At 38.4% G+C, this 25,728-nt stretch overlaps 1 protein-coding gene across 9 annotated transcripts in view; it reads right to left on the bottom strand.

Annotated features, from left to right (window-relative positions):
* DYRK4 (dual specificity tyrosine phosphorylation regulated kinase 4) overlaps positions 1 to 25,728 on the bottom strand; it is a 75,839-nt gene that overhangs the window by 34,209 nt on the left and 15,902 nt on the right. For all 9 annotated transcript variants that reach the window (XR_013179504.1, XR_013179505.1, XM_077169744.1 and 6 more), the window contains 2 exons: positions 17,658 to 17,751; positions 6,795 to 6,824 (listed from right to left, as the gene is read on the bottom strand). Coding sequence is in view for 7 of the 9 variants with exons in the window: in XM_077169744.1 (XP_077025859.1) it covers positions 6,795 to 6,824; positions 17,658 to 17,751 (124 nt within the window). In the remaining 2 variants the exon portion in view is untranslated. The remainder of the gene's footprint in view (positions 1 to 6,794; positions 6,825 to 17,657; positions 17,752 to 25,728) is intronic.

Below are 25,728 nucleotides of genomic sequence, written 5' to 3'. Positions count from 1 at the left end.
GGTTTTAAAACAGGTTAAACCTAGCCAAGGAGAGAATCTGTGAACTGGAAGGGGCAAGTTTGAAGAAATTATCTAGCAAACCTGTCTAGCAAATAGAGATGGAAAATATGATTAATAGGATTAGAGATTTGAGATATGAAGGATAGAGTTTCAGAGGGAGAAAAAGAATATGGCAAACAAAAAGACAAAATAGCTGGAAGAATTTTTCAGAACTGATGAAAGGCAAAATTATAAAATTTTTGGAATATATGCATGTTTATGATTTCAGAGTAGGGATCAATTTCTTGAACAAGACAATAAGCACATGCCATAAATTTACCTTTTATAAATTAAGACCTTTTGCTCATCTAAAGACACATAAAGGAAGTAAAAAGACAAGCCAACAAGTAGGAGAAGGTATTTGTAGCACTTTCAACTGACAAAGATTAGTAGACAGAATATATAAGATATTCTACAAATCAATAAGAAAAAGACAAACTACCCTACAGGAAAAATATTTAAGCAGAAAAGTCATGGCCTGGCATTTCACAAGAGGAAACACATAGGGTCAATAAACATGTGGAAAGAGGCTCAATTGCATTAGTAATTATCCTAATGCAAATTGAAATACAATCAAATATTGTTACCCATCTACTAAATTGGCAAAATAAAGTCACACGGTATGGCATGATGAAAAGGATGCAGGATGACTGGAACTTCCATATACTCTGGTAGAAGAATACACTGACTCTTTTGGAAAACATTGGCATTATCTAATAAAACTAAATATTCACATAGCGTATAAAGAAGCAATTCTCTTTCTAGGTTATATCCTACAAACTCCTGCACTAAGAGAAATGCACAAAAATGCATATAGCAGTGTGATTTAAAATAGTAGAAACAAGGAAAACTAAATGTCCATCAACTATAACGTTGATAAAAAGTGTGACACATCCATACAATGGAATATAGCAGTGAAACTGATTGATGAACAGATTCCCAAAACCAGAGGTGATATTCACAATGTTTCAGGACCCATGGCCTGGGCACTGATCAATCAGAATGGAGGCCTGATTCACCCAAGTGAAAGGCAACCAAATGCTAAACCAGTGCAGGCTGGCTTAGGAACACAGTACTGAGCATTAAAAAAACAAGTGGCACTTCCGGGTCAAGATGGCGGCTTAATAACGTGCGCATTTTAGTTCGTCCTCCAGAACAACTACTAAATAACCAGAAACAGTACAGAACAGCTCCTGGGGCCACGTCAGTGACCAGACACACAGCGTACCCCAGTCTGGACCAGCTGGACCAGCTGCGAGCACCCCCCAGAACCGTGAGTTCCCAAAGCTGCAGTGGCCAGTGCCCCTCCCCCACAGGCCTCTTCGCAGAGGGGAAAGGAAAGGACTTTACCAGCAGCAGGAACTGGGCACAATCAAACGCCAATTGTGGAACTAATTAACAAATTCTGACTACTAAAAATAGGCCCCCAGCTTAGTTGAACCTGATCAAAGCGGAGGTTGCTCATTTTTGCCCCAGCGCCAAGGGGGCAGGACTGACAGAAAAAGGGGGAAAAAAAGAGAAGGAAACAGGTTTTTGTGGTTGTGTATCTACAAAGGCTTGACTGCCTCTGGACACAGCGGCAGGGCTTTTCAGGCTGCAACTGCCCCAGGCATAGGCAGAAGTAAGCTCTTTTGGGGGCTTATCTGGAGCCTGTGCCTTACCCAGGGGAGGGGTGAAGCCGCACCCAGGTGGAATCCCTCCATCAAGGAATTCAGACCCCAGGGCTTGGTAATTTGAAGCCATTAAAACCAGCCTACAACCTCTCCTCTTTCTCCACCACACCCCCAGCAGGGAGAGTCTGCCAAAGTTAAAGGTACCGCATCATCTTATACTGGTGGGACCTGCAGTCAGACAAGCACCACACACAGGGCAGGATAAGAAAAACAGAGTCCAGAGACTTCACAGGAAAGTCTTTGAACCTGCTGGTTCTCACCCTCAGAGAAAACCAATGCAGGTGACTCTTTCCTCCTGATAGGAGGCCAGTTTGGTCTGGAAAAATCTGGCTGGGGTCTATAATATCTAAATAGACCCTCCTAAGTGTGTGTGTGTGTGTTGGGGGGGAAGGCACCACAGAAGCAGGGCAAGAAACAAGAAAACAAGAACTGAAAAATTCTCCTCTGTTAAACAAAACTTAAGCTAAAGGTCCAGATAAAGCTGAATGGAATGTCAAAGAACAGATAGACAACAAATTCATCCAGCAAGAAAACCCTATATAAAAGAAGTGAAAGCAATCTCCAGAATAAACTAATTAAGGTAATTAAATGCCTAGACACCAGCAAAAAATAACAAATAACACTAGGAAAATTGAAGATATGGCCCAGTCAAAGGAACAAACCAACAATTCAAATGACATACAGGAGCTGAAACAATTAATTCAGAATGTACAGACAGACATGGAAAACCTCATCAAAAACCAAATCAGTGAATTGAGGGAGGATATAAAGAAGGCAAGGAAAGAACAAAAAAAAGAAACTGAAAATCTGAAAAAACAAATCACAGAACTTATGGGAATGAAAGACACAGTAGAAGAAATGAAAAAAACAATGGAAACCTACAATGGTAGATTTCGAGAGACAGAACATAGGATTTCTGAACTGGAGGATGGAACATCTGAAATCCAACAAGAAACAGAAACTATAGAGAAAAGAATGGGAAAATATGAGCAGGGGCTCAGGGAATTGAATGATAATATGAAGTGCACAAATATACATGTTGTGGGTGTCCCAGAAGGAGAAGAGAAGGGAAAAGGAGGAGAAAAACTAATGGAGGAAATTATCACTGAAAATTTCCCAACTCTTATGAAAGACTTAAAATTACAGATCCAAGAAGTGCAGCATACCCCAAAGAGAATAGATCTAAATAGACATACTCCAAGACATTTAAAAATCAGAATGTCTGAAAGAGAGGATCTTGAAAGCAGCAAGAGAAAAGCAATTCATCACATACAAGGGAAGCCCAATAAGACTATGTGCAGATCTCTCAGCAGAAACCATGGAGGCGAGAAGACAGTGGGATAATATATTTAAATTCTTAAAAGAGAAAAACTGCCAACCAAGAATTCTATATCCAGCAAAATTGTCCTTCAAAAATGAGAGAGAAATTAAAACATTTTCAGACAAAAACTCACTGAGAGAATTTGTGACCAAGAGACCAGCTCTGCAAGAAATACTAAAGGGAACACTACAGACAGATACGAAGACAGAAGAGAGAGGTATGGAGAAGAGTGTAGAAAGGAAGACTATGAGTAAAGGTAAAAAGAAGGAAAATTAGATATGACATATAAAATCCAGAAGGCCAAATAGTAGAAGAAAGTACTACCCATGCAGTAATAACACTGAATGTTAATGGATTAAACTCCCAATCAAAAGACATAGTCTGGCAGAATGGATTAAAAAACAGGACCCATCTATATGCTGTCTCTACTCAAAGGACACGAGGCCAAGGACACAAATGGACATTTACACACCAATGTTTATAGCAGCATTATTAACAATTACCAAGAGATGGAAACAGCCAAAATGTACATCAACAGACAGTTGGCTAAACAAACTGTGACATTTACATAAGATGGAATATTATGCAGCTGTAAGACAGAATAAAGTTATGAAGTATGTAACAACATGAATGGACCTTAAGGACATTATGCAGAGTGTGATTAGCCAGAAACGAAAGGACAAATACTGTATGGTCTCACTGATATGAACTGACATTATTGAACAAACTTGGAATATTTCCTTGGTAACAGAGACCATCAGGAGATAGAAATAGGGTAAGATATTGGGTAATTGGAGCTGAAGGGATACAGATTGTGCAATAGGACTGAATATAAAAACTCAGAAATGGACAGCACAATATTACCTAACTGTAATACAATTATGTTAAAATACTGAATGAAGCTGCAAATGAGAATGATAGAGGGAGGAGGGCTGGGGCATAAATGAAATCACAAAGAAAGATAGATGATAAAGACTGAGATGGTGTAATCAAGGAATGCGTAGAGTGCAGAATGATAGTGACTAAATGTACAAATTTAAAAAATGTTTTTGCATGAGGAAGAACAAAAGAATGTCATTACTGCAGTGTGCTGAAAATAGATGGTACTTAATATTTTAAAATTTCAACTAATGTGTGAGACTAAAGCAAAAAATCTTTATTTGGTACAAATCTATACTTTGACTATTGCATCTCCTAATATAACTTATATAGATAGTTGATTGAACACCTTAAGTACATGGAACTTTGTATAGGACATGAGTTTTGTTGGTTTGTCCAGGTGATGCCCTGATGAATCCCAGAGTGATTTGATCAGTGAGTGGAAAAGTATTTGCAAAGTCCCCTTCAGGGAATGGTGAGAACGGGGGAAAACTCAACTTCCCCAAGTTGAATTCTTGATATTCTCACAAGCAGTGTGGGCAACCAAAGCTTTAGGCTGAGCCCCCAGTCTTGGGGGTTGTTCATATGAAACTTAACCCCACAGGGGATAGGTCAAACCTACTTAAAATTAAGCCTAAGAGTCACCCCCAAGAGAACCTCTTTTGTTGCTCAGATGTGGCCTCTCTCTCCAGCCAACACAACAAGCAAACTCACCACCCTCCCCCTCTCTACATGGGACATGACTCCCAGGGGGTGTGGACCTTCCTGCAACGTGGGACAGAAATCCCAGAATGAGCTGGGACTCAGCATCAAGGGATTGAGAGCATCTTCTCGACCAAAAGAGGGAAGAGTGAAATGAGACCAAGTGTCAATGGCTGAGAGATTCCAAACCGAGTCGAAACCTTATCCTGGAGGTTATTCTTATGCATTAAGTAGATATCACCTTGTTATCCAAGACGTAATGGAGAGGCTGGAGGGAACTGCCTGAAAATGTAGAGCTGTGTTCCAGTAACCATGTTTCTTGATGATGATTGTATAATGATATAGCTGCCACAATGTGACTGTGTGATTGAGAAAACCTTGAGTCTGATGCTCCTTTTATCTACCTTGTCAACAGATGAGAGGAACATATGGAATAAAAATAAATAATAGGGGAAACAAATGTTAAAATAGATTTAGTTTGAAATGCTAGTGATCAATGAAAGGGATTAGTAAGGGGTATGGCATGTAAAAATTTTTTTCTTCTCTGTTTGTTATATTTTTTTGTTGTCTTTTTATTTCTTTTTCTGAATTGATGCTAATGTTCTGGGAAATGATCATGATGATGAATATGCAACTATGTGATGATATTATGAATTGCTGAGTGTTTGTGTTGGGAATGTTTGTCTTTCTTGTAATTTTTTTTAATTAATAAAAAATTTTTTAAAAATTAAAAAAAAAACAAGTGGCTGAACACTTAGCAAAATTCCAGGTATATAAAAAACAAAAACTTGGAAAATTAAACAATGCATTAGTTTAGAAAGTTTTAGAGCGAATGAAGAAAAGCAAGGAAATAATATATGTAAAACTCCGAGCGTGGTTTCTCAGAAGGACGTGATGAGAAGGGACCCAAAAGGGGTCCTAAACTGTTTTGGGTACTGTGTCGTAAGGAATTGGTGTCACCCAAACAGAGTTCTGGTCTTTGTCCCCATTTGCTGAGAGGTAAGCTCTAAACTTTTAAAATTTCCCAAGTTAAAGGAGTATCTTTGTTTTTCACAGTGGGCCTCTGGGGCCAAAACTGTTTATTTATGCTCACAGGATGACTCAAGATGGAGCCTGGCCACATGTGACAGTCATAAAGTGGGGGCTTTGGGCCAGGTTAAATCAGCCCCACCTCTAGGGAGAGAGAAGTTGGAGATCGAGTTGAAACACATGGGCAATTAATCAATCGTGCCTCAGTGAAAATTCTGTACACTAAAACTCAGCCTTTCCAGGTTAGCAATACACCATGCATATTGTCACTCATCAATACAGGACGAGTAATGCATCCTGGGGACAGAGGAGGATTTGTATTTGGAACCTCTCCGGATTCTGTCCTATGCATATCTTTCCTGGTCAGATATTAATATATATTTTCCCTGTACTAAATGTGACCATGAGTATAATAGGTTTCAGTGAGTTCTGTGAGTCTTACTAGTGAATTACTAAACCTGAGTAAGGTTTGGGAAACTGAATTTGTGGTTGGTGTCAGAAGTGAAGATGTTCTTGTGCAGGCTTCCCCCTCTAACTATGCAGTTGGACCCTAACTCCTTGCAGTTAGGGTCAGAAGTCTTGGGCAGACTAGGCAGATTGGAGGACTGTGCCCTTTACATCACAGTTTGGCTAACTACAGGTAGGTACAAACAAAGGTGCTCACTGTATTTTTATTCTTTATACCTTACACATATTTTTTAAATGTTGTTTTATATATACTCAACATTTAATAATAAAAAACAATTTTTTAAAAAAAGCATTAATGAATTTCCAAATGAAATCTCAATCCTGATTTCAGCATTTGCTAGCAGAATGACTTTGGTCTCAGTTTCCTCATTTGGAAAATGGGATGATTACTACTTCAACAGTATTGAAAGAGACTAAACACTTACAGGGGGATTTGCAATACTAACATCTCCTGATTCTCCACCTCCAGTGCCAAGCAGATAGACTCTATTTTCTGTGCCCCGAGGAAGATTTTAACCTAAGTATTTAGTCATTTTGTGATCATTCTAATCATCAGAGACACTCTCCATATGTCTGCTTGCTTCACATCATCTTCACAATGACTGAAGGCAATCTCAAGTCTTCTTGCTCTCTTCAAATTGAGACCACCAATGGGTATGCAAAACAAAGGAAGTAGTACTTACCATATAGATCTCAGAAGGAAGGATGGGGCCCTAGGAGAGAAGGTAAAAATGTATGTAAGTACTCTCCGAGAGGACCCCATGCCTGTCTAGTGTGAGAAGGGAAAGGTGATATTTCATTTCATCATAGAATCGCACACCCTTAGTTAAAAAGACCTTCCAAGTCTGCACCAAACCCACCCAAATATAGATATTATATAGTATTATATGCCTATCTTTCACTGAGCCACCAATTCTTGAATGTTTACTTGTGGTTATATTTTCAGTGTTTTAGTTGTAATTCTTTGAGCCTTCCATTTACATTTAATTAGGACAGACAGTAGTGTACCACACTGAAAACCTACACAAAATTGGCAGTTGGGATCTCTGCTTTTAATTCTCTCTTCTTTGGTAATTGACTACAAACTTGATACCTTTGCAAATGGTCAGGTCTTTTTTTTGAAAAGGGAGTACAGATGAGATAAAGAATTGAGACAAAATAATAACCCTCAGAGACTCTCTTCTACTGTGTAAGATTCATTTATAAGCCCCTCCCCTATAGGAACTCCCTTTCTGCTATTTGGAGAGAAAAGGGGAAGGTTAAAAAAATAAAAGCAACCAATATTTGTTGAGCTTCTGACACTTGCCATTGAGAGAGCACGTGTTCCCTGACTTCATTTAATCACACCACAAATAGCGGGGATAGGAATAATTTTGCAGCCAGATAAGAGTCAGAGGGACTTAACAGCCTAACCAAGTTCTGACAGCTGGTATTTAAATGGATGTCTGTCTCCAGATAATAGAAAATAATGTTTTTAAATGCCTGTGACCCCCAAGATTTTTATTTCAGTGCTCTACTGTGTAACCTGGGCTTTAAGAATTTAAAAACCTCTGCCAGGGGACTTCCTGGAAGATGGCGGCTTAGTAAGACGCGCGGATCTTAGTTTCTTCTCCAGGACACCTACTAGGGGAGTAGAAACGATACAGAAAGCGCCCAAAGCCACAACAGAGATAAAAAAGACAGCGTACCCCATCCTGAAACGGCTGGCTGGCTGAGAGAAGCAGCTCGGGTGAGATCGCCGAGGCGCGCGGGCCTTACCGGGCGGGGTGGCAAGCGGCCGGAGTTACTCCCTTCCCCCTTCCCGGGCCGGCTGGGAGAATTGGAGAGGCGGTCCCCTGAAACAAAGACGGCTGGCGCCCACACCACGCGCAGCCCCCGGACCAACTGAGAGAATTGGATCGGAAACCCCCAGGCCGCGGAGAACGGTGACGGGTGGGGGAGGCCCCTTCCAAACCCGTGACTCCCGGGGAACGTGCACTCTCTCGGGCGGGCCGCTGCCGCTGGCGCCCTCCCGCCACGCTTGTTGCCCAGGGCCGACTAGGAAATTCGGACGGGCTCTTTCCCTGGCTGCGGCGACCAGCAACCCTCCCTGCGTTCGGACACCCTCCCTGCGTTCGGACCCCGGGCCGGCTCAAGCCGCTTCGGCTAGCGAACCCCCAGGACGGCGAGAGTTTTCCAAAGTTTATCCCACAGCACCTTTTACTGGTGGGACCCGCAGACAAACGTGTGCCACGAGCGCCACCTACTGGGCAGGATAAGAAAAACAGAACCCAGAGATTTCACAGAAAAATATTACAACCTTGCTGGGTCCAACACCAAGAGAAATCTGAATAAATGCCCAGACGCCAGGAGCAGAAGATAACTGTCCACGCTCAAAAGATTGAGAATATGGCTCAGTCAAAGGAACAAACCAATAGCTCAAATGAGACACAAGAGCTGAGACAACTAATGCTGAATATACGAACAGAAATGGAAAACCTCTTCAAAAATGAAATCGATAAATTGAGGGAGGACATGAAGAGGACATGGGCTGAACATAAAGAAGAAATAGAAAAACTGAAAAAACAAATCGCAGAACTTATGGAAGTGAAGGATAAAGTAGCAAACATAGAAAAAATAATGGATAGCTACAATGATAGATTTAAAGAGACAGAAGATAGAATTAGTGATTTGGAGGATGGAACATCTGAATTCCAAAAAGAAACAGAAACTATAGGGAAAAGAATGGAAAAATTTGAACAGGGTACCAGGGAACTCAAGGACAATATGAACCGCACAAATATACGTGTTGTGGGTGTCCCAGAAGGAGAAGAGAAGGGAAAAGGAGGAGAAAAACTAATGGAAGAAATTATCACTGAAAATTTCCCAACTCTTATGAAAGACCTAAAATTACAGATCCAAGAAGTGCAGCGCACCCCAAAGAGATTAGACCCAAATAGGCGTTCTCCAAGACACTTACTAGTTAGAATGTCAGAGGTCAAAGAGAAAGAGAAGATCTTGAAAGCAGCAAGAGAAAAACAATCCATTACATACAAGGGAAACCCAATAAGACTTTGTGTATTTTTCTCAGCAGAAACCATGGAAGCTAGAAGACAGTGGGATGATATATTTAAAATACTAAAAGAGAAAAACTGCCAACCAAGACTCCTATATCCAGCAAAATTATCCTTCAAAAATGAGGAAGAAATTAAAACATTCTCAGACAAAAAGTCACTGAAAGAATTTGTGACCAAGAGACCAGCTCTGCAAGAAATACTAAAGGGAGCACTAGAGTCAGATACAAAAAGACTGAAGAGAGAGATATGGAAAAGAGTGTAGAAAGAAGGAAAATCAGATATGATATATATAATACAAAAGGCAAAATGTTAGAGGAAAATATTATCCAAACAGTAATAACACTAAATGTCAATGGACTGAATTCCCCAATCAAAAGACATAGATTGGCAGAATGGATTAAAAAACAGGATCCTTCGATATGCTGTCTACAGGAAACACATCTTAGACCCAAAGATAAACATAGGTTGAAAGTGAAAGGTTGGGAAAAGATATTTCACGCAAATAACAACCAGAAAAGAGCAGGAGTGGCTATACTAATATCCAACAAATTAGACTTCAAATGTAAAACAGTTAAAAGAGACAAAGAAGGACACTATATACTAATAAAAGGAACAATTAAACAAGAAGACATAACAATCATAAATATTTACGCACCGAATCAGAATGCCCCAAAATACGTGAGGAATATACTGCAAACACTGAAAAGGGAAATAGACTCATATACCATAATAGTTGGAGACTTCAACTCACCACTCTCATCAAGGGACAGAACATCTAGACAGAGGATCAACAAAGAAATAGAGAATCTGAATATTACTATAAATGAACTAGACTTAATAGACATTTATAGGACATTACATCCCACAACAGCAGGATACACCTTTTCTCAAGTGCTCATGGATCATTCTCAAAGATAGACCATATGCTGGGTCACAAAGCAAGTCTCAACAAATTTAAAAAGATTGAAATCTTAACAACACTTTCTCAGACCATAAAGGAATGATGTTGGAAATCAATAATAGGCAGAGTGCCAGAAAATTCACAAATACGTGGAGGCTCAACAACACACTCCTAAACAACGACTGGGTCAAAGAAGAAATTGCAAGAGAAATTAGCAAATACCTCGAGGCGAATGAAAATGAAAACACAACATATCAAAACTTATGGGACGCAGCAAAGGCAGTGCTAAGAGGGAAATTTATTGCTCTAAATGCCTATATCAGAAAAGAAGAAAAGGCAAAAATTCAGGAATTAACTATCCATTTGGAAGAACTGGAGAAAGAACAGCAAGCTAACCCCAAAGCAAGCAAAAGGAAAGAAATAACAAAGATTAGAGCACAAATAAATGAAATTGAAAACATGAAAACAATAGAGAAAATCAATAAGGCCAGAAGTTGGTTCTATGAGAAAATCAATAAGATTGATGGGCCCTTAGCAAGATTGACAAAAAGAAGAAGAGAGAGCATGCAAATAAATAAGATCAGAAATGGAAGAGGAGACATAACTACTGACCTCACAGAAATAAAGGAGGTAATAACAGGATACTATGAACAACTTTACGCTAATAAATACAACAATTTAGAGGAAATGGACGGGTTCCTGGAAAGACATGAACAACCAACTTTGACTCAAGAAGACATAGATGACCTCAACAAACCAATCACAAGTAAAGAAATTGAATTAGTCATTCAAAAGCTTCCTAAAAAGAAAAGTCCAGGACCAGATGGCTTCACATGTGAATTCTACCAAACGTTCCAGAAAGAATTAGTACCAATTCTCTTCAAACTCTTCAAAAAAATCGAAGTGGAGGGAAAACTACCTAATTCATTCTATGAAGCCAACATCACCCTCATACCAAAACCAGGCAAAGATATTACAAAAAAAGAAAACTACAGACCAATCTCTCTAATGAATACAGATGCAAAAATCCTCAATAAAATTCTAGCAAATCGTATCCAACAACACATTAAAAGAATTATACATCATGACCAAGTAGGATTCATCCCAGGTATGCAAGGATGGTTCAACATAAGAAAATCAATTAATGTAATACACCATATCAACAAATCAAAGCAGAAAAATCACATGATCATCTCAATTGATGCAGAGAAGGCATTCGACAAGATTCAACATCCTTTCCTGTTGAAAACACTTCAAAAGATAGGAATACAAGGGAACTTCCTTAAAATGATAGAGGGAATATATGAAAAACCCACAGCTAATATCATCCTCAATGGGGAAAAATTGAAAACTTTCCCCCTAAGATCAGGAACAAGACAAGGATGTCCACTATCACCACTATTATTCAACATTGTGTTGGAGGTTCTAGCCAGAGCAATTAGACAAGAAAAAGAAATACAAGGCATCAAAATTGGAAAGGAAGAAGTAACACTATCACTGTTTGCAGACGATATGATACTATACGTCGAAAACCCGGAAAAATCCACAACAAAACTACTAGAGCTAATAAATGAGTACAGCAAAGTAGCAGGTTACAAGATCAACATTCAAAAATCTGTAGCATTTCTATACACTAGTAATGAACAAGCTGAGGGGGAAATCAAGAAACGAATTCCATTTACAATTGCAACTAAAAGAATAAAATACCTAGGAATAAATTTAACTAAAGAGACAAAAAACCTATATAAAGAAAACTACAAAAAACTGCTAAAAGAAATCACAGAAGACCTAAACAGATGGAAGGGCATACCGTGTTCATGGATTGGAAGACTAAATATAGTTAAGATGTCAATCCTACCTAAATTGATTTACAGATTCAATGCAATACCAATCAAAATCCCAACAACTTATTTTTCAGAAATAGAAAAACCAATAAGCAAATTTATCTGGAAGGGCAGGGTGCCCCGAATTGCTAAAAACATCTTGAGGAAAAAAAACGAAGCTGGAGGTCTCGCGCTGCCTGACTTTAAGGCATATTATGAAGCCACAGTGGTCAAAACAGCATGGTATTGGCATAAAGATAGATATATCGACCAATGGAATCGAATAGAGTGCTCAGATATAGACCCTCTCATCTATGGACATTTGATCTTTGATAAGGCAGTCAAGCCAACTCACCTGGGACAGAGCAGTCTCTTCAATAAATGGTGCCTAGAGAACTGGATATCCATATGCAAAAGAATGAAAGAAGACCCATCTCTCACACCCTATACAAAAGTTAACTCAAAATGGATCAAAGATCTAAACATTAGGTCTAAGACCATAAAACAGTTAGAGGAAAATGTTGGGAGATATCTTATGGATCTTACAACTGGAGGCGGTTTTATGGACCTTAAACCTAAAGCAAGAGCACTGAAGAAGGAAATAAATAAATGGGAACTCCTCAAAATTAAACACTTTTGTGCATCAAAGAACTTCATCAAGAAAGTAGAAAGACAGCCTTCACAATGGGAGACAATATTTGGAAATGATATATCAGATAAAGGTCTAGTATCCAGAATTTATAAAGAGATTGTTCATCTCAACAACAAAAAGACAGCGAACCCAATTACAAAATGGGAAAAAGACTTGAACAGACACCTCTCAGAAGAGGAAATACGGATGGCCAAGAGGCACATGAAGAGATGCTCAATGTCCCTGGCCATTAGAGAAATGCAAATCAAAACCACAATGAGATATCATCTCACACCCACCAGAATGGCCATTATCAACAAAACAGAAAATGACAAGTGCTGGAGAGGATGCGGAGAAAGAGGCACACTTATCCACTGTTGGTGGGAATGTCAAAGGGTGCAACCACTGTGGAAGGCAGTTTGGCGGTTCCTCAAAAAGCTGAATATAGAATTGCCATACGACCCAGCAATACCATTGCTAGGTATCTACTCAAAGGACTTAAGGGCAAAGACACAAACGGACATTTGCACACCAATGTTTATAGCAGCATTATTTACAATTGCAAAGAGATGGAAACAGCCAAAATCTCCATCAACAGAAGAGTGGCTAAACAAACTGTGGTATATACATACGATGGAATATTATGCAGCTTTAAGACAAGATAAACTTATGAACCATGTAATAACATGGATGGACCTAGAGAATATTATGCTGAGTGAATCCAGCCAAAAACTAAAGAACAAATACTGTATGGTCCCACTGATGTGAACGGACATTCGAGAATAAACTTGAAATATGTCATTGGTAACAGAGTTCAGCAGGAGTTAGAAACAGGGTAAGACAATGGGTAATTGAAGCTGAAGGGATACAGACTGTGCAACAGGACTAGATACAAAAACTCAAAAATGGACAGCACAATAATACCTAATTGTAAAGTAATCATGTTAAAACACTGAATGAAGCTGCATCTGAGCTATAGGTTTTTGTTTTGTTTTGTTTTGTTTTGTTTTGTTTTGATTTTACTATTATTACTTTTATTTTTTTCTCTATATTAACATTCTATATCTTTTTCGGTTATGTTGCTAGTTCTTCTAAACCAATGCAAATGTACTAAGAAATGATGATCATGCATCTATGTGATGATGTTAAGAATTAATGATTGCATGTGTAGAATGGTATGATCTCTAAATGTTGGGTTAATTTCTTTTTTTCCGTTAATTAAAAAAAAAAAAAGAGAAGGGATAATTGGAGATGAAGGGATACAGACTGTACAACGGGACTGGATATAAAAACTCAGAAATGGACAGCACAATACTACCCAATTGTAATGCAATTATGTTAAAACACTGAATGAAGCTGCATGTGAGGTATAGGTTTTTTGTTTTTGTTTTTTTTGTTTTTTTTTCTTTCTATTATTGTTTTAATTCTTATTCTGTTGTCTTTTTATTTCTTTTTCTAAATCGATGCAAATGTACTAAGAAATGATGAATATGCAACTATGTGATGTTATTAAGAATTACTGATTGTACATGTAGATTGGAATGATTTCTAATTGTTTTGTTAATTCTTTTTTTAATTAATAAAAAAAAAACATTAAAAAAAAAAAAACCTCTGCCAGAGTATTCTAATGTACGAATAAGGTCTAGAGCCACTGGTGTAGTTCAATCCCAACACTCTACGGCTGAGGAAAATGAGGTCTGGTCATTACCATTCTCAGCATTTAACTGCAACATCTGGTCTTCCTACAAAGAACCCCACTTTTAAGCTGCATGCAAGATTTTTCTTGGAGGGGTGGATGGGTCAGTTTTGTCCTTCCTTGTTTCCCTAGCACGCAGGACAATGCCTGAAATGAGTAGGTATGCAATGAATATTTACAGAAGGAACAGATGAATAAAGACTCTCCTGGTTTCCTTTCCACAAACACACATTAGGTGCTTCTCTGCCAGGCATTGTACTAGGTCCTGGGGATGTGGCCCTGAACCAGACCAAGAATATCTTTGCTTTAATGGAGCATACATTCTAGACCAGTGCTTAACCAGCAGAAATACGATGCAAGCCACATATGTAATTTTAAATTTTCTGGTAGCCATGGTTAAAAAAGTAAAAATAAACAGGTGAAATTAATTTTAAGAATATATATTTTAACACAATATATTCAGAACATTATTTCATGAAATCCATATAAAATTATTTTATAATTTTATTGAGGTATAAATTGACAAACGATAAAATTCACCTGATGATTCAAAATTATTTCATGTTCATTTTCTTCACACCTGGTCTTTGAAATCTGGTGTGTAGTTTACACTGATGGCACATGTGCCAGTTTGAAACTGTCGTGTATCCCAGAAAAGTCATGCTTTTTAATCCTCATTCAATATTGCTGGGTGGGATCTTTTAAAATTGTTTCCATGGAGATGTGACCCACCCAATTGCAGGTAGTAACATTTGATTAGTTGGTTTCCATGGAAATGTGTCTCCACCCATTTAAGGTGTAGTTGCTTACTGGAGTCCTTTAAGAGAGAACCATTTCGGAAAAGGCTTTAGTGCCGACAGACTTCACACAGCAGAGACCTTTGGAGATGCAAAAGGAAAATGCCCCTGAGGAAGCCTTATGAAATGAGAAGAGAAAGCTAGCAGACATCACCATGTGCCTTCCAACTCTTTGGAGTTAAGGTAGCCTACCTCTGATGCCTTAGTTTGGACATTTCTATGGCCTTAAAACTGTAAACTTTTAACTTATTCCCTTTTTAAAATTCATTCCATTTCTGGTATATTGCATTCCGGCAGCTTAACAAACTAAAACAGCACATCTCAATGTGGATTAGCCACATAGCCTCAGGCAGCCAGTGGCTACTGTTTTGAACAGTACAATTCTAGACAGTGACACACAAAATGAACAAATAAACACATTTATAATATAATTTGAGGTGAGTTATTTTAGAACAGTTGGTGAGGGAAGGCCTTTCCAAGGAGGTGATATTCAGCAACTGAATCATCTGAAGGACAAAGAGAATTTACAAAGAAAAGGTATCCACTCTTCCAGTGCTGAATATAGAAAATGTGTCTCCAGCATGTTTGTACTTTGTAGCTCCTACTCATTAATTGCCAGGGAGATTGTGAAAAACCATCCTAAATTAACAGAGCCCTTCCAGATTCATTTCCTGAAATGGTCTAACTGGAGCTCTGCTTCCAGGCAGAAGCTCTGTTTTCTTTGACTTAATGAGTTGCAGAATACAAATATCCTCCAATTTACTAGCGGAGATAACCGAGCACAGAGGGAGGACATTATGCCCTCTGCTGGCAGATATGATAAACTACAAGATGCGAGCATTCTCCCGGAAGTGCAGAGATCACAGGGAATGGAAGGCCACAGGGAGAGCTCATTGATCTTCGCCAGCTAAGCCAAAAGAACTGGGACTCTCCATAGGTATCAAAGACAAAGAACTCTCTCAGCAATGTAGGCTCTTTAATATTTTATGATTTAGAGTGGTGACATTTTAGAAAGATTTGTGTTTTACTCTACAGAGGCGCTGTTAGGCGTATTACTGTAGAGAGGACCTAGAGAGGTCCTGTTAACACCGTTGTCTTTAAAGTAGGTGACGTCACCAGTCGTTGAATTAAGGTACCACCCTACTCCTGTATGACCTCATTTTTAACTTGCTTTATTCCATCTGTCACAACCCTATTTCCATTCTGAGGTCTTGGGGATTAGGACTTCGATATATCTTTCGGAAGGATACAATTGAATCCATAACAGAAGCGTTCAGGGGCAAGGGAGAGAGATGAATTAATGGGGCACAAGGCATTTTTAGGGCAGTGAAACTTTTACATATGATACTGTAATGGTGAGTACATGACATTATACATCTGTCAAAATCTATAGAATTGTAAAACACAAAGATTGAACTCTAATGTAAAATATGGACTTTGGTTAATAATAATGTGGCAATATTGGTTCATCCATTGAAACAAAGTTACCTTGCTAATGCAAGATGGGAATAAAAGAAGAAACCAGAATGGAGGAGGGAAAGGGCTCTATAGGAGTCTTCTCTCTGTTCTATGCGATTTTGCTGTAATCCTAAAACTATAAAATAAAATAAAGCCTATTTTTTTTAATGAGTTGGTGACATCAATTCTTTAAAATAACATTTTACCAAAAGTCAGTAATACTTAAGATATTTTTCCCCCAAATCTGCTTGGGGCTATGGATTTGCTGAAAACCATAGCATAGGCTGCAAAACAGGATGTCTGCCTGCTTACTCTTAGTCGTGTCCAGGCGCTGCCTGTATCTCTGACGAAAGAATTCAACTAAGGGCCAGATAGTAACTCCCACCTTGCAAGTTCTGTTTCTGTACTTTTCCAGTGTTTATCACCCATTCCCATAGTAACTCCCGCCTTGCTCACAAGCTTATATAATCTGGAAACAATGGATATTTGTGGCTCAGACTTTGGACAGGAGTCCTCTGAGACTGCCGAGGCAATAAAAGTTTTGTCCACTTCTCAGAGGCTCCGGTGCCTTCTTGGGTGTTGTTTGGAGTTTTCCCTACTTCAGCAAAACATTCCAGACACTATGATTTTTAGAACAAGTCGGTGAAATTCAAACTGAGGGCTGTCAAATTAAAAATAGACCTAATTTGGAACTTGATCCCATAGCTGGTAATGATCAAGCCATCACCTCCCAATATTACCTTCAGGGCTGCAGTTTTTGAGGCAATTCAGTAAAAAGAGAGACACAGCATGACCACCTTGTCTGTGATAGAAAAAGCAGACCTTTCCTGGAAATGTTCTTGCACACTTGTTCAGAAATAGTCTAGGAAACTTCTAGCTTGGTTCCAGATGCAGAAAGAAGAATAAAAGAGCCTGTGGAAAAAATACTAGGCTGGGGGCTTCCCAAATACAAGTGCTGTCGGATTAAGGGCTTACAGTTCTGAGTTCATGAAACCACACTCCGGAACTTCAGCGTCTTTCCCTCCGAGCCCCTTCCCGACTCTGACAACCAGCTCGGCCCTCTCACACCTGTTCCCTTCACAAAGTCATCAAAGATGCTTGGGGCACAACAGTCACCATTTATTCCTGGGATTCCAAGACCCCAGGATACTTGTCTTCCTCAGTTGAAATTCAGGCATCCTTACCTTCACAAAGGTGAAACTTTGTTTCTTTCTTGCTTTCAAAATCGGAAAGGATGTCAAACTGCATTTCCTTGGCTTTTTAGCGTCCATTTCAATCCTGCAGGAGGGACAATAAAAAATAAATTGGCCGTAGGAGGGAAATGCAAGTACTGTAATGGCCCACGCACCCAGGGATGGGAAGAAAGCAGGTATGGTTGGAGAAGAGAAGGTGATTAGCTTAAAAGCAGTGGCAGACTCTCTGCTTCTTTTATTCCCCAGATCAGGTGACCAGATGAGCTCAGGGGAAGGGGCATCTTGGTTTTAGTTCCTGTGTGCTCACAGCAGAGGGAGAGACAGAAGCAAAGAGAAAGAGGAAGGAAGAATGAGGTAGTTAGCAATTTAAAACTCCAAGCCAAAAGACTCATTTTTTTTCTAGCTCACTGCCAAATAAACCACATTTGCCCACCACAAACACCCTTTCCCCTAAAATACGGGCCACCTGATCTGGGGAATAAAAGAAGCAGAGAGTCTGCCACTGCTTTTAAGCTAATCACCTTCTCTTCTCCAACCATACCTGCTTTCTTCCCATCCCTGGGTGCGTGGGTTTTTAGTAGCTATTTGGATTGTTTTAATGCTAGTAGAAAAAGGAGAGACAGTGGGTTGAGATGCTTTCTCTGGATCTCGTTTTTGTACCTCCTTCATTCAGGGCACAGCCCTACGAATAGTTAATCATTACAAGATTAAAAAGTAATTTGGCAAATTTATAGAATCTAGTTAAAACAAGTGGGTTATGGAATTGAAGAATGGTGTCTTAGAGGCCTCTCATGACTCTGTAATTTCCCTTGATATATATCTGCAGGCCATTGCTGAAACTTTGTCACATGTCCCTTGGAAGTCCCTTTTCAACCCCTAACCCTAAAGAGAACTACGGGCTCAAAAATACATGAGGTAGGGACAGCACAGAGACTAATGCAAATGGTACCATGGCTTTCACAAATCTTTCCATTGATAGGTTCTTGCAGATACTATAATAAATGCTGTCGGCATCACAATTTTGAAATTGCTCACAGGATTGAAAAAAAGTTATGTCAACATATATTGCAGTTATTTCTTGCAAGAACTACTTCAATGATTCATGTGCAAAAAGTGTTTAAGTCCAGGGTACAGGGGGAAAACTGCTATTGCATGCAATGGGCTATGATTAAAAGGAAAATTAAAAACTCAGAGCAACTTACTTGTCCATACATAATGGGAAGTTAAAAAACTTGGCACATGTGGATTATGGAATAGGATGCAGACAATTAAAAAAAAATGAGGTAGACCTTTATGTATGCATTGAGTAATAACAGTTGAACAATATGTGTTATGTGATCATTTATTTAATCAGAAAATAGGAACTTACAATCTAGGCCCCTGTTTTTTTATAAGCATTTTCTAAAGGACAACCTACCATAGTTGTTCTTTTGTTTCTGGCTTATGTTGCCTCACCAAATGTCCCACACGTTCATTCACATTGATACATGCTTAACGACTTTGTTCCTTTTTGTAGCAGCATGACACTCATTCATAAGTATACACCATCGTTTGCCAATCTACTTCTCAGTCAGTGCATCCTTCAGCCACCTGCATTCATCAGGCATCATGTATAATGCCCAAAGTCCTCAGTCCATCGACATTCTCAATTTTAGATCATTTCATTGTTCCCAAGAGAAAGAAAACCAATAAACAAACCTTTGCCAAACAGGGAATCTAAACCTCCTCTTAACTCTTGCCCCCACCCCCTTTACTTACCTCTGCTGTTGCTGTAGTAGGGCTGGTGTTTTCCTTTTAATCATAGCCCATAGCATGCAACAGCAGTTTTCCCCCTGTACCCTGGACTTAAACACTTTTTGCACATGAATCATTGAAGTAGTTCTTGCAAGAAATAATTTATATTTCTAGCGTTAATCAGTGGCACACGTAGGTCTATATAACCCCTTTCAATCTTGCTCATCTTCAATGGTAATATTACTTATAATATCACTAGAAAATTCCCTTCATTTCTATATATTCCCTTATACTGGAGTTCAACTTCATTAGTTAATCATTCACTCATCTCTAGCTTCTGTGGATCTCTAAGTACCCTATATTAATGTTATAAGCCTCTGATGTAACCTTTACCATGGTCATAAAAGTGGAATCATACAGTATCTGTCCTTTTGTGTCTGGCTTATTTCACTCAGCATTATATCCTCAAGGCTCATCCATCTTGTCATGTGCTTCAAGAACATTATGTCATCTTACTGCTGCATAATAGTCAATCGTATGTATGTACCACATTTTGTTGATCCACTTGTCTGTTGATGGGCATTTGGTTTGTTTCCATCTTTTGGCGATTGTGAATAATGCTGCTATGAACATCAGTGTGCAAATGTCTGTTTGTGTCATTGCTTTCAGCTCTTCTGGGTATATACCAAGTAGCGCTATTGCTGAGTTATAAGGCAATTCAACATTTAGTTTCTTTTTTTTTTTTTAACTTTTTTTATTAATTAAAAAAATTAGCAAACAAAACATTTAGATATCATTCCATTCTACATATACAATCAGTAATTCTTAACATCATCACATAGTTGCATATACATCATTTCTTAGTACATTTGCATCAATTTAGAAAAAGAAATAAAAAGACAACAGAAAAAGAAATAAAATGATAATAGAGAAAAGAAAAACTATACGTACTATACCCCTTACCCCTCGCTTTCATTTACCACTATTTCAAACTGAATTTATTTTAACATTTGTTCCCCCCATTATTTGTTTTTATTCCATATGTTCTACTCTTCTGTTGACATAGTAGCTAAAAGGAGCATCAGACATAAGGTTTTCACATTCACAGAGTCTCATTGTGAAAGCTATATCATTGTTCAATCATCATCAAGAAACATGGCTACTGGAACACAGTACTACATTTTCAGGCAATTCCCTCCAGCCTCTCCACTACATCTTGAACAACAAGGTGATATCTACTTAATGCATAAGAATAACCTCCAGGATAACCTCTGGACTCTGTTTGGAATCTCTCAGCCATTGACACTTTGTCTCATTTTACTCTTCCCCCTTTTTGTCGAGAAGGTTCTCTCAATCCCTTGATGTTAATTCTCAGCTCATTCTAGGGTTTTTCTCAGTCCTTTGATGCTGAGTCTCAGCTCATTCCAGGATCTTTGTCCCACGTTGCCAGGAAGGTCCACACCCCTGGGAGTCATGTCCCACGCAGAGAGGGGGAGGGTGGTGAGACTGCTCATCATATTGGCTGGAGAGAGAGGCCACATCTGAGCAACTAAAGAGGCTCTCTTGGGGGTGACTCTTAGGCCTAAATTTTAAGTAGATTTGACCTATCCTTTGGGGGGCTAAGTTTCATATGAACGAACCCCAAGACTGGGGGCTCAGCCTATAGCTTTGGTTGTCCTCACTGCTTGTGAGAATATCAAGAATTCGACTTGGGGAAGTTGAATTTCTCCCCATTCTCCCCATTCCCCGAAGGGAACTTTGCAAATACTTTTCCATTCACTGGTCAAATCACGCTGGGATTCATCAGGGCATCACTCTGGACAAACCAACAAAATCTCATGTCCTACCTGAGATTCCAAGTACTTATGACATTCAATCAAACTATCTACATGAGTTATATTAGGAAATGCTCTAGTCAAAATCTAAATTTTGTAAAAAATAAACATTTTTTGCTTTAGTCTCACACATAAGGTGTCATTTTTAAGTACTAATTATCATCTGTTTTCAGCACCCTGCACTAATGACATTCCTTTGTTCTTCCTCATGCCGAAACATTTTTAAAATTTGTATGTTGTACATTTCACTATTACTATACACTCTAGGCATTCCTAGATTATACCATCTCTATCTTTAACATCTATCTTTCTTTCTGATTTCATTTATGTCCCCAGCCCTCCTCCCTCTATCATTCTCACATGCAGCTTCATTCAGTGTTTTAACATAATTACATTACAGTTAGGTAGTATTGTGCTGCCATTTCTGAGTTTTTGTATCCAGTCCTGTTGCACAGTCTGTATCCCTTCAGCTCCAATTACCCACTATCTTACCATATTTCTATCTCCTGATGGTCTCTGTTACCAACGACATATTCCAAGTTTATTCACTAATGTCGGTTCATATCAGTGAGACCATACAGTATTTGTCCTTTAGTTTTTGGCTAGTCTCAGCATAATGTTCTCTAGGTCCATCCATGTTGTTACATACTTCATAAGTTTATTCTGTCTTAGAGCTACATAATATTCCATCGTATGTATATAGCACAGTTTGTTTAGCCACTCATCTGTTGATGGACATTTTGGCTGTTTCCATCTCCTTCCAATTGTAAATAATGCTGCTATAAACATTGGTGTGTAAATGACCGTTTGTGTCTTTGCCCTTAAGTCCTCTGAGTAGATATCTAGCAATGGTATTGATGGGTCATATGGCAATTCTATATTCAGCTTTTTGAGGAACCGCCAAACTGCCTTCCACAGTGGTTGCACCATTTGACATTCCCACCAACAGTGAATAAGTGTGCCTCTTTCTCCACATCCTCTCCAGCACTTGTCATTTTCTGTTTTGTTGATAATGGCCATTCTGGTGGGTGTGAGATGGTATTTCATTGTGGTTTTGATTTGCATTTCTCTAATGGCGAGGGACATTGAGCATCTCTTCATGTGCCTTTTGGCCATTTGTATTTCCTCTTCTGAGAAGTGTCTGTTCAAGTCTTTTGCCCATTTTGTAATTGGATTGGCTGTCTTTTTGCTGTTGAGTTGAACAATCTCTTTATAAATTCTGGATACTAGACCTTTATCTGCTATGTCGTTTCCAAATATTGTCTCCCATTGTGTAGGCTGTCTTTTTACTTTCTTGATGAAGTTCTTTGATGCACAAAAGTGTTTAATTTTGAGGCGCTCCTATTTCTTTCTTTCTCTTCAGTGCTCTTGCTTTAGGTGTAAGGTCCATAAAACCGCCTCCAATTATAAGATTCATAAGATATCTCCCTACATTTTCCTCGAACTGTTTTATGGTCTTAGACCTAATGTTTAGATCTTTGATCCATTTTGAGTTAACTTTTGTATAGGGTGTGAAATATGGGTCCTCTTTCATTCTTTTGCATATAGATATCCAGTTCTCTAGGCACCATTTATTGAAGAGACTGTTCTGTCCCAGGTGAGTTGGCTTGACTGCCTTATCAAAGATCAAATGTCCATAGATGAGAGGGTCTATATCTGAGCACTCTATTCGATTCCATTGGTCAATATATCTATCTTTATGCCAGTACCATGCTGTCTTGACCACTGTGGCTTCATAATATGCCTTAAAGACAGGCAGCGTGAGACCTCCAGCTTCGTTTTTTTTCCTCAAGATACTTTTAGCAATTCGGGGCACACTGCCCTTCCAGATAAATTTGCTTATTGGTTTTTCTATTTCTGAAAAGTAAGTTGTTGGGATTTTGATTGGTATTGCATTGAATCTGTAAATCAATTTAGGTAGAATTGACATCTTAACTATATTTAGTCTTCCAATCCATGAACATGGTATGCCCTTCCATCTATTTAGGTTTTCTGTGATTTCTTTTAACAGTTTCTTATAGTTTTCCTTGTATAGGTCTTTTGTCTCTTTAGTTAAATTTATTCCTAAGTATTTTATTCTTTTAGTTGCAATTGTAAATGGAATTCGTTTCTTGATTTCCCCCTCAGCTTGTTCATTGCTAGTTTATAGAAACACTACAGATTTTTGAATGCTGATCTTGTAACTTGCCACTTTGCTGTACTCGTTTATTAGCTCTAGTAGTTTTGCTGTGGATTTTTCAGGGTTTTCAATGTATAGTATCATATCATCTGCAAACAGTGATAGTTTTACTTCTTCCTTTCCGATTTTGATGCCTTGTATTTCTTTTTCTTGCCTAATTGCTCTGGCAAGAACTTCCAACACCATGTTGAATAACAGTGGTGATAATGGACATCCTTGTCTTGTTCCTGATCTTAGGGGGAAAGTTTTCAATTTTTCCCCATTGAGGATGATATTATCTGTGGGTTTTTCATATATTCCCTTTATCATTTTAAGGAAGTTCCCTTGTATTCCTATCCTTTGAAGTGTTTTAAACAGGAAAGGATGTTGCATCTTGTCAAATGCCTTCTCTACATCAATTGAGATGATCATGTGATTTTTCTGCTTTGATTTGTTGATATGGTGTATTACATTAATTGATTTTCTTATGTTGAACCACCCTTGCATACCTGGGATGAATCCTACTTGGTCATGATGTATAATTCTTTTAATGTGTTGCTGGATTCGATTTGATAGAATTTTGTTGAGGATTTTTGCATCTATATTCATTAGGGAGATTGGTCTGTAGTTTTCTTTTTTTGTAATATCTTTGCCTGGTTTTGGTATGAGGGTGATGTTGGCTTCATAGAATGAATTAGGTAGCTTTCCCTCCCCTTCAATTTTTTTGAAGAGTTTGAGCAAGGTTGGTACTAATTCTTTCTGGAATGTTTGGTAGAATTCACATGTGAAGCCGTCTGGTCCTGGACTTTTCTTTTTGGGAAGTTTTTTAATGACTGATTTAATTTCTTTACTTGTGATTGGTTTGTTGAGGTCATCTATTTCTTCTCGAGTCAAAGTTGGTTGTTCATGCCTTTCTAGGAACTTGTCCATTTCATCTACATTGTTGTATTTATTACCATAAAGTTGTTCATAGTATGCTGTTATTACCTCCTTTATTTCTGTGAGGTCAGTGATTATGTCTCCTCTTCCATTTCTGATCTTATTTATTTGCATCCTCTCTCTTCTTCTTTTTGTCAATCTTGCTACGGGCCCATCAATCTTATTGATTTTCTCATAGAACCATCTTCTGATCTTATTGATTTTCTCTATTGTTTTCATGTTCTCAATTTCATTTATTTATGCTCTAATCTTTGTTATTTCTTTCCTTTTGCTTGCTTTGAGGTTAGTTTTCTGTTCTTTCTCCAGTTCTTCCAAATGGACAGTTAATTCCCGAATTTTTGCCCTTTCCTCTTTTTTGATATAGGCATTTAGGGCAATGAATTTCCCTCTTAGCACTGCCTTTGTTGCGTCCCATAAGTTTTGATATGTTGTGTTTTCATTTTCATTCGCCTCGAGATATTTACTGATTTCTCTTGTAATTTCTTCCTTGACCCACTGGTTGTTTAAGAGTGTGTTGCTGAGCCTCCACATATTTGTGAATTTTCTGGCACTCTGCTTATTATTGATTTCCAACTTCATTCTTTTATGATCCGAGAAAATGTTGTGTATGATTTCAATCTTTTTAAATATGTTGAGACTTGCTTTGTGACCCAGCATATGGTCTATCTTTGAGAATGATCCATGAGCACTTGAGAAAAAGGTGTATCCTGCTGTTGTGGGGTTTAATGTCCTATAAATGTCTGTTAAGTCTAGCTCATTTATTGTAATATTCAAATTCTCTGTTTCTTTATTGATCCTCTGTCTAGATGTTCTGTCCATTGATGAGAGTGGGGAATTGAAGTCTCCAACTATTATGGTAGATGTGTCTATTTCCCTTTTCAGTATTTGCAGTGTATGCCTCACGTATTTTGGGGCATTCTGGTTTGGTGCATAAATATTTATGATTGTTATGTCTTCTTGTTGAATTGTTCCTTTTATTAGTAGATAGTATTCTTCTTTGTCTCTTTTAACTGTTTTACATTTGAAGTCTAATTTGTTGGATATTAGTATAGCTACTCCTGCTCTTTTCTGGTTGTTATTTGCATGAAATATCTTTTCCCAACCTTTCACTTTCAACCTATGTTTATCTTTGGGTCTAAGATGTGTTTCCTGTAGACAGCATATAGAAAGATCCTGTTTTTTAATCCATTCTGCCAGTCTATGTCTTTTGATTGGGGAGTTCAGTCCATTAACATTTAGTGTTATTACTGTTTGGGTAGCACTTTCCTCTACCATTTTGCCTTTTGTATTTTATATATCATATCTAATTTTCCTTCTTTCTACACTCTTCTCCACACCTCTCTCTTCTGTCTTTTCGTATCTGTCTCTAGTGCTCCCTTTAGTATTTCTTGCAGAG

Source organism: Tamandua tetradactyla, chromosome 7, assembly GCF_023851605.1.
Source record: "Tamandua tetradactyla isolate mTamTet1 chromosome 7, mTamTet1.pri, whole genome shotgun sequence".
Taxonomy (NCBI): domain Eukaryota; kingdom Metazoa; phylum Chordata; class Mammalia; order Pilosa; family Myrmecophagidae; genus Tamandua; species Tamandua tetradactyla.
Note: the sequence above shows the minus strand (reverse complement) of the source record. Positions and strands in the feature narration are given on the sequence as shown.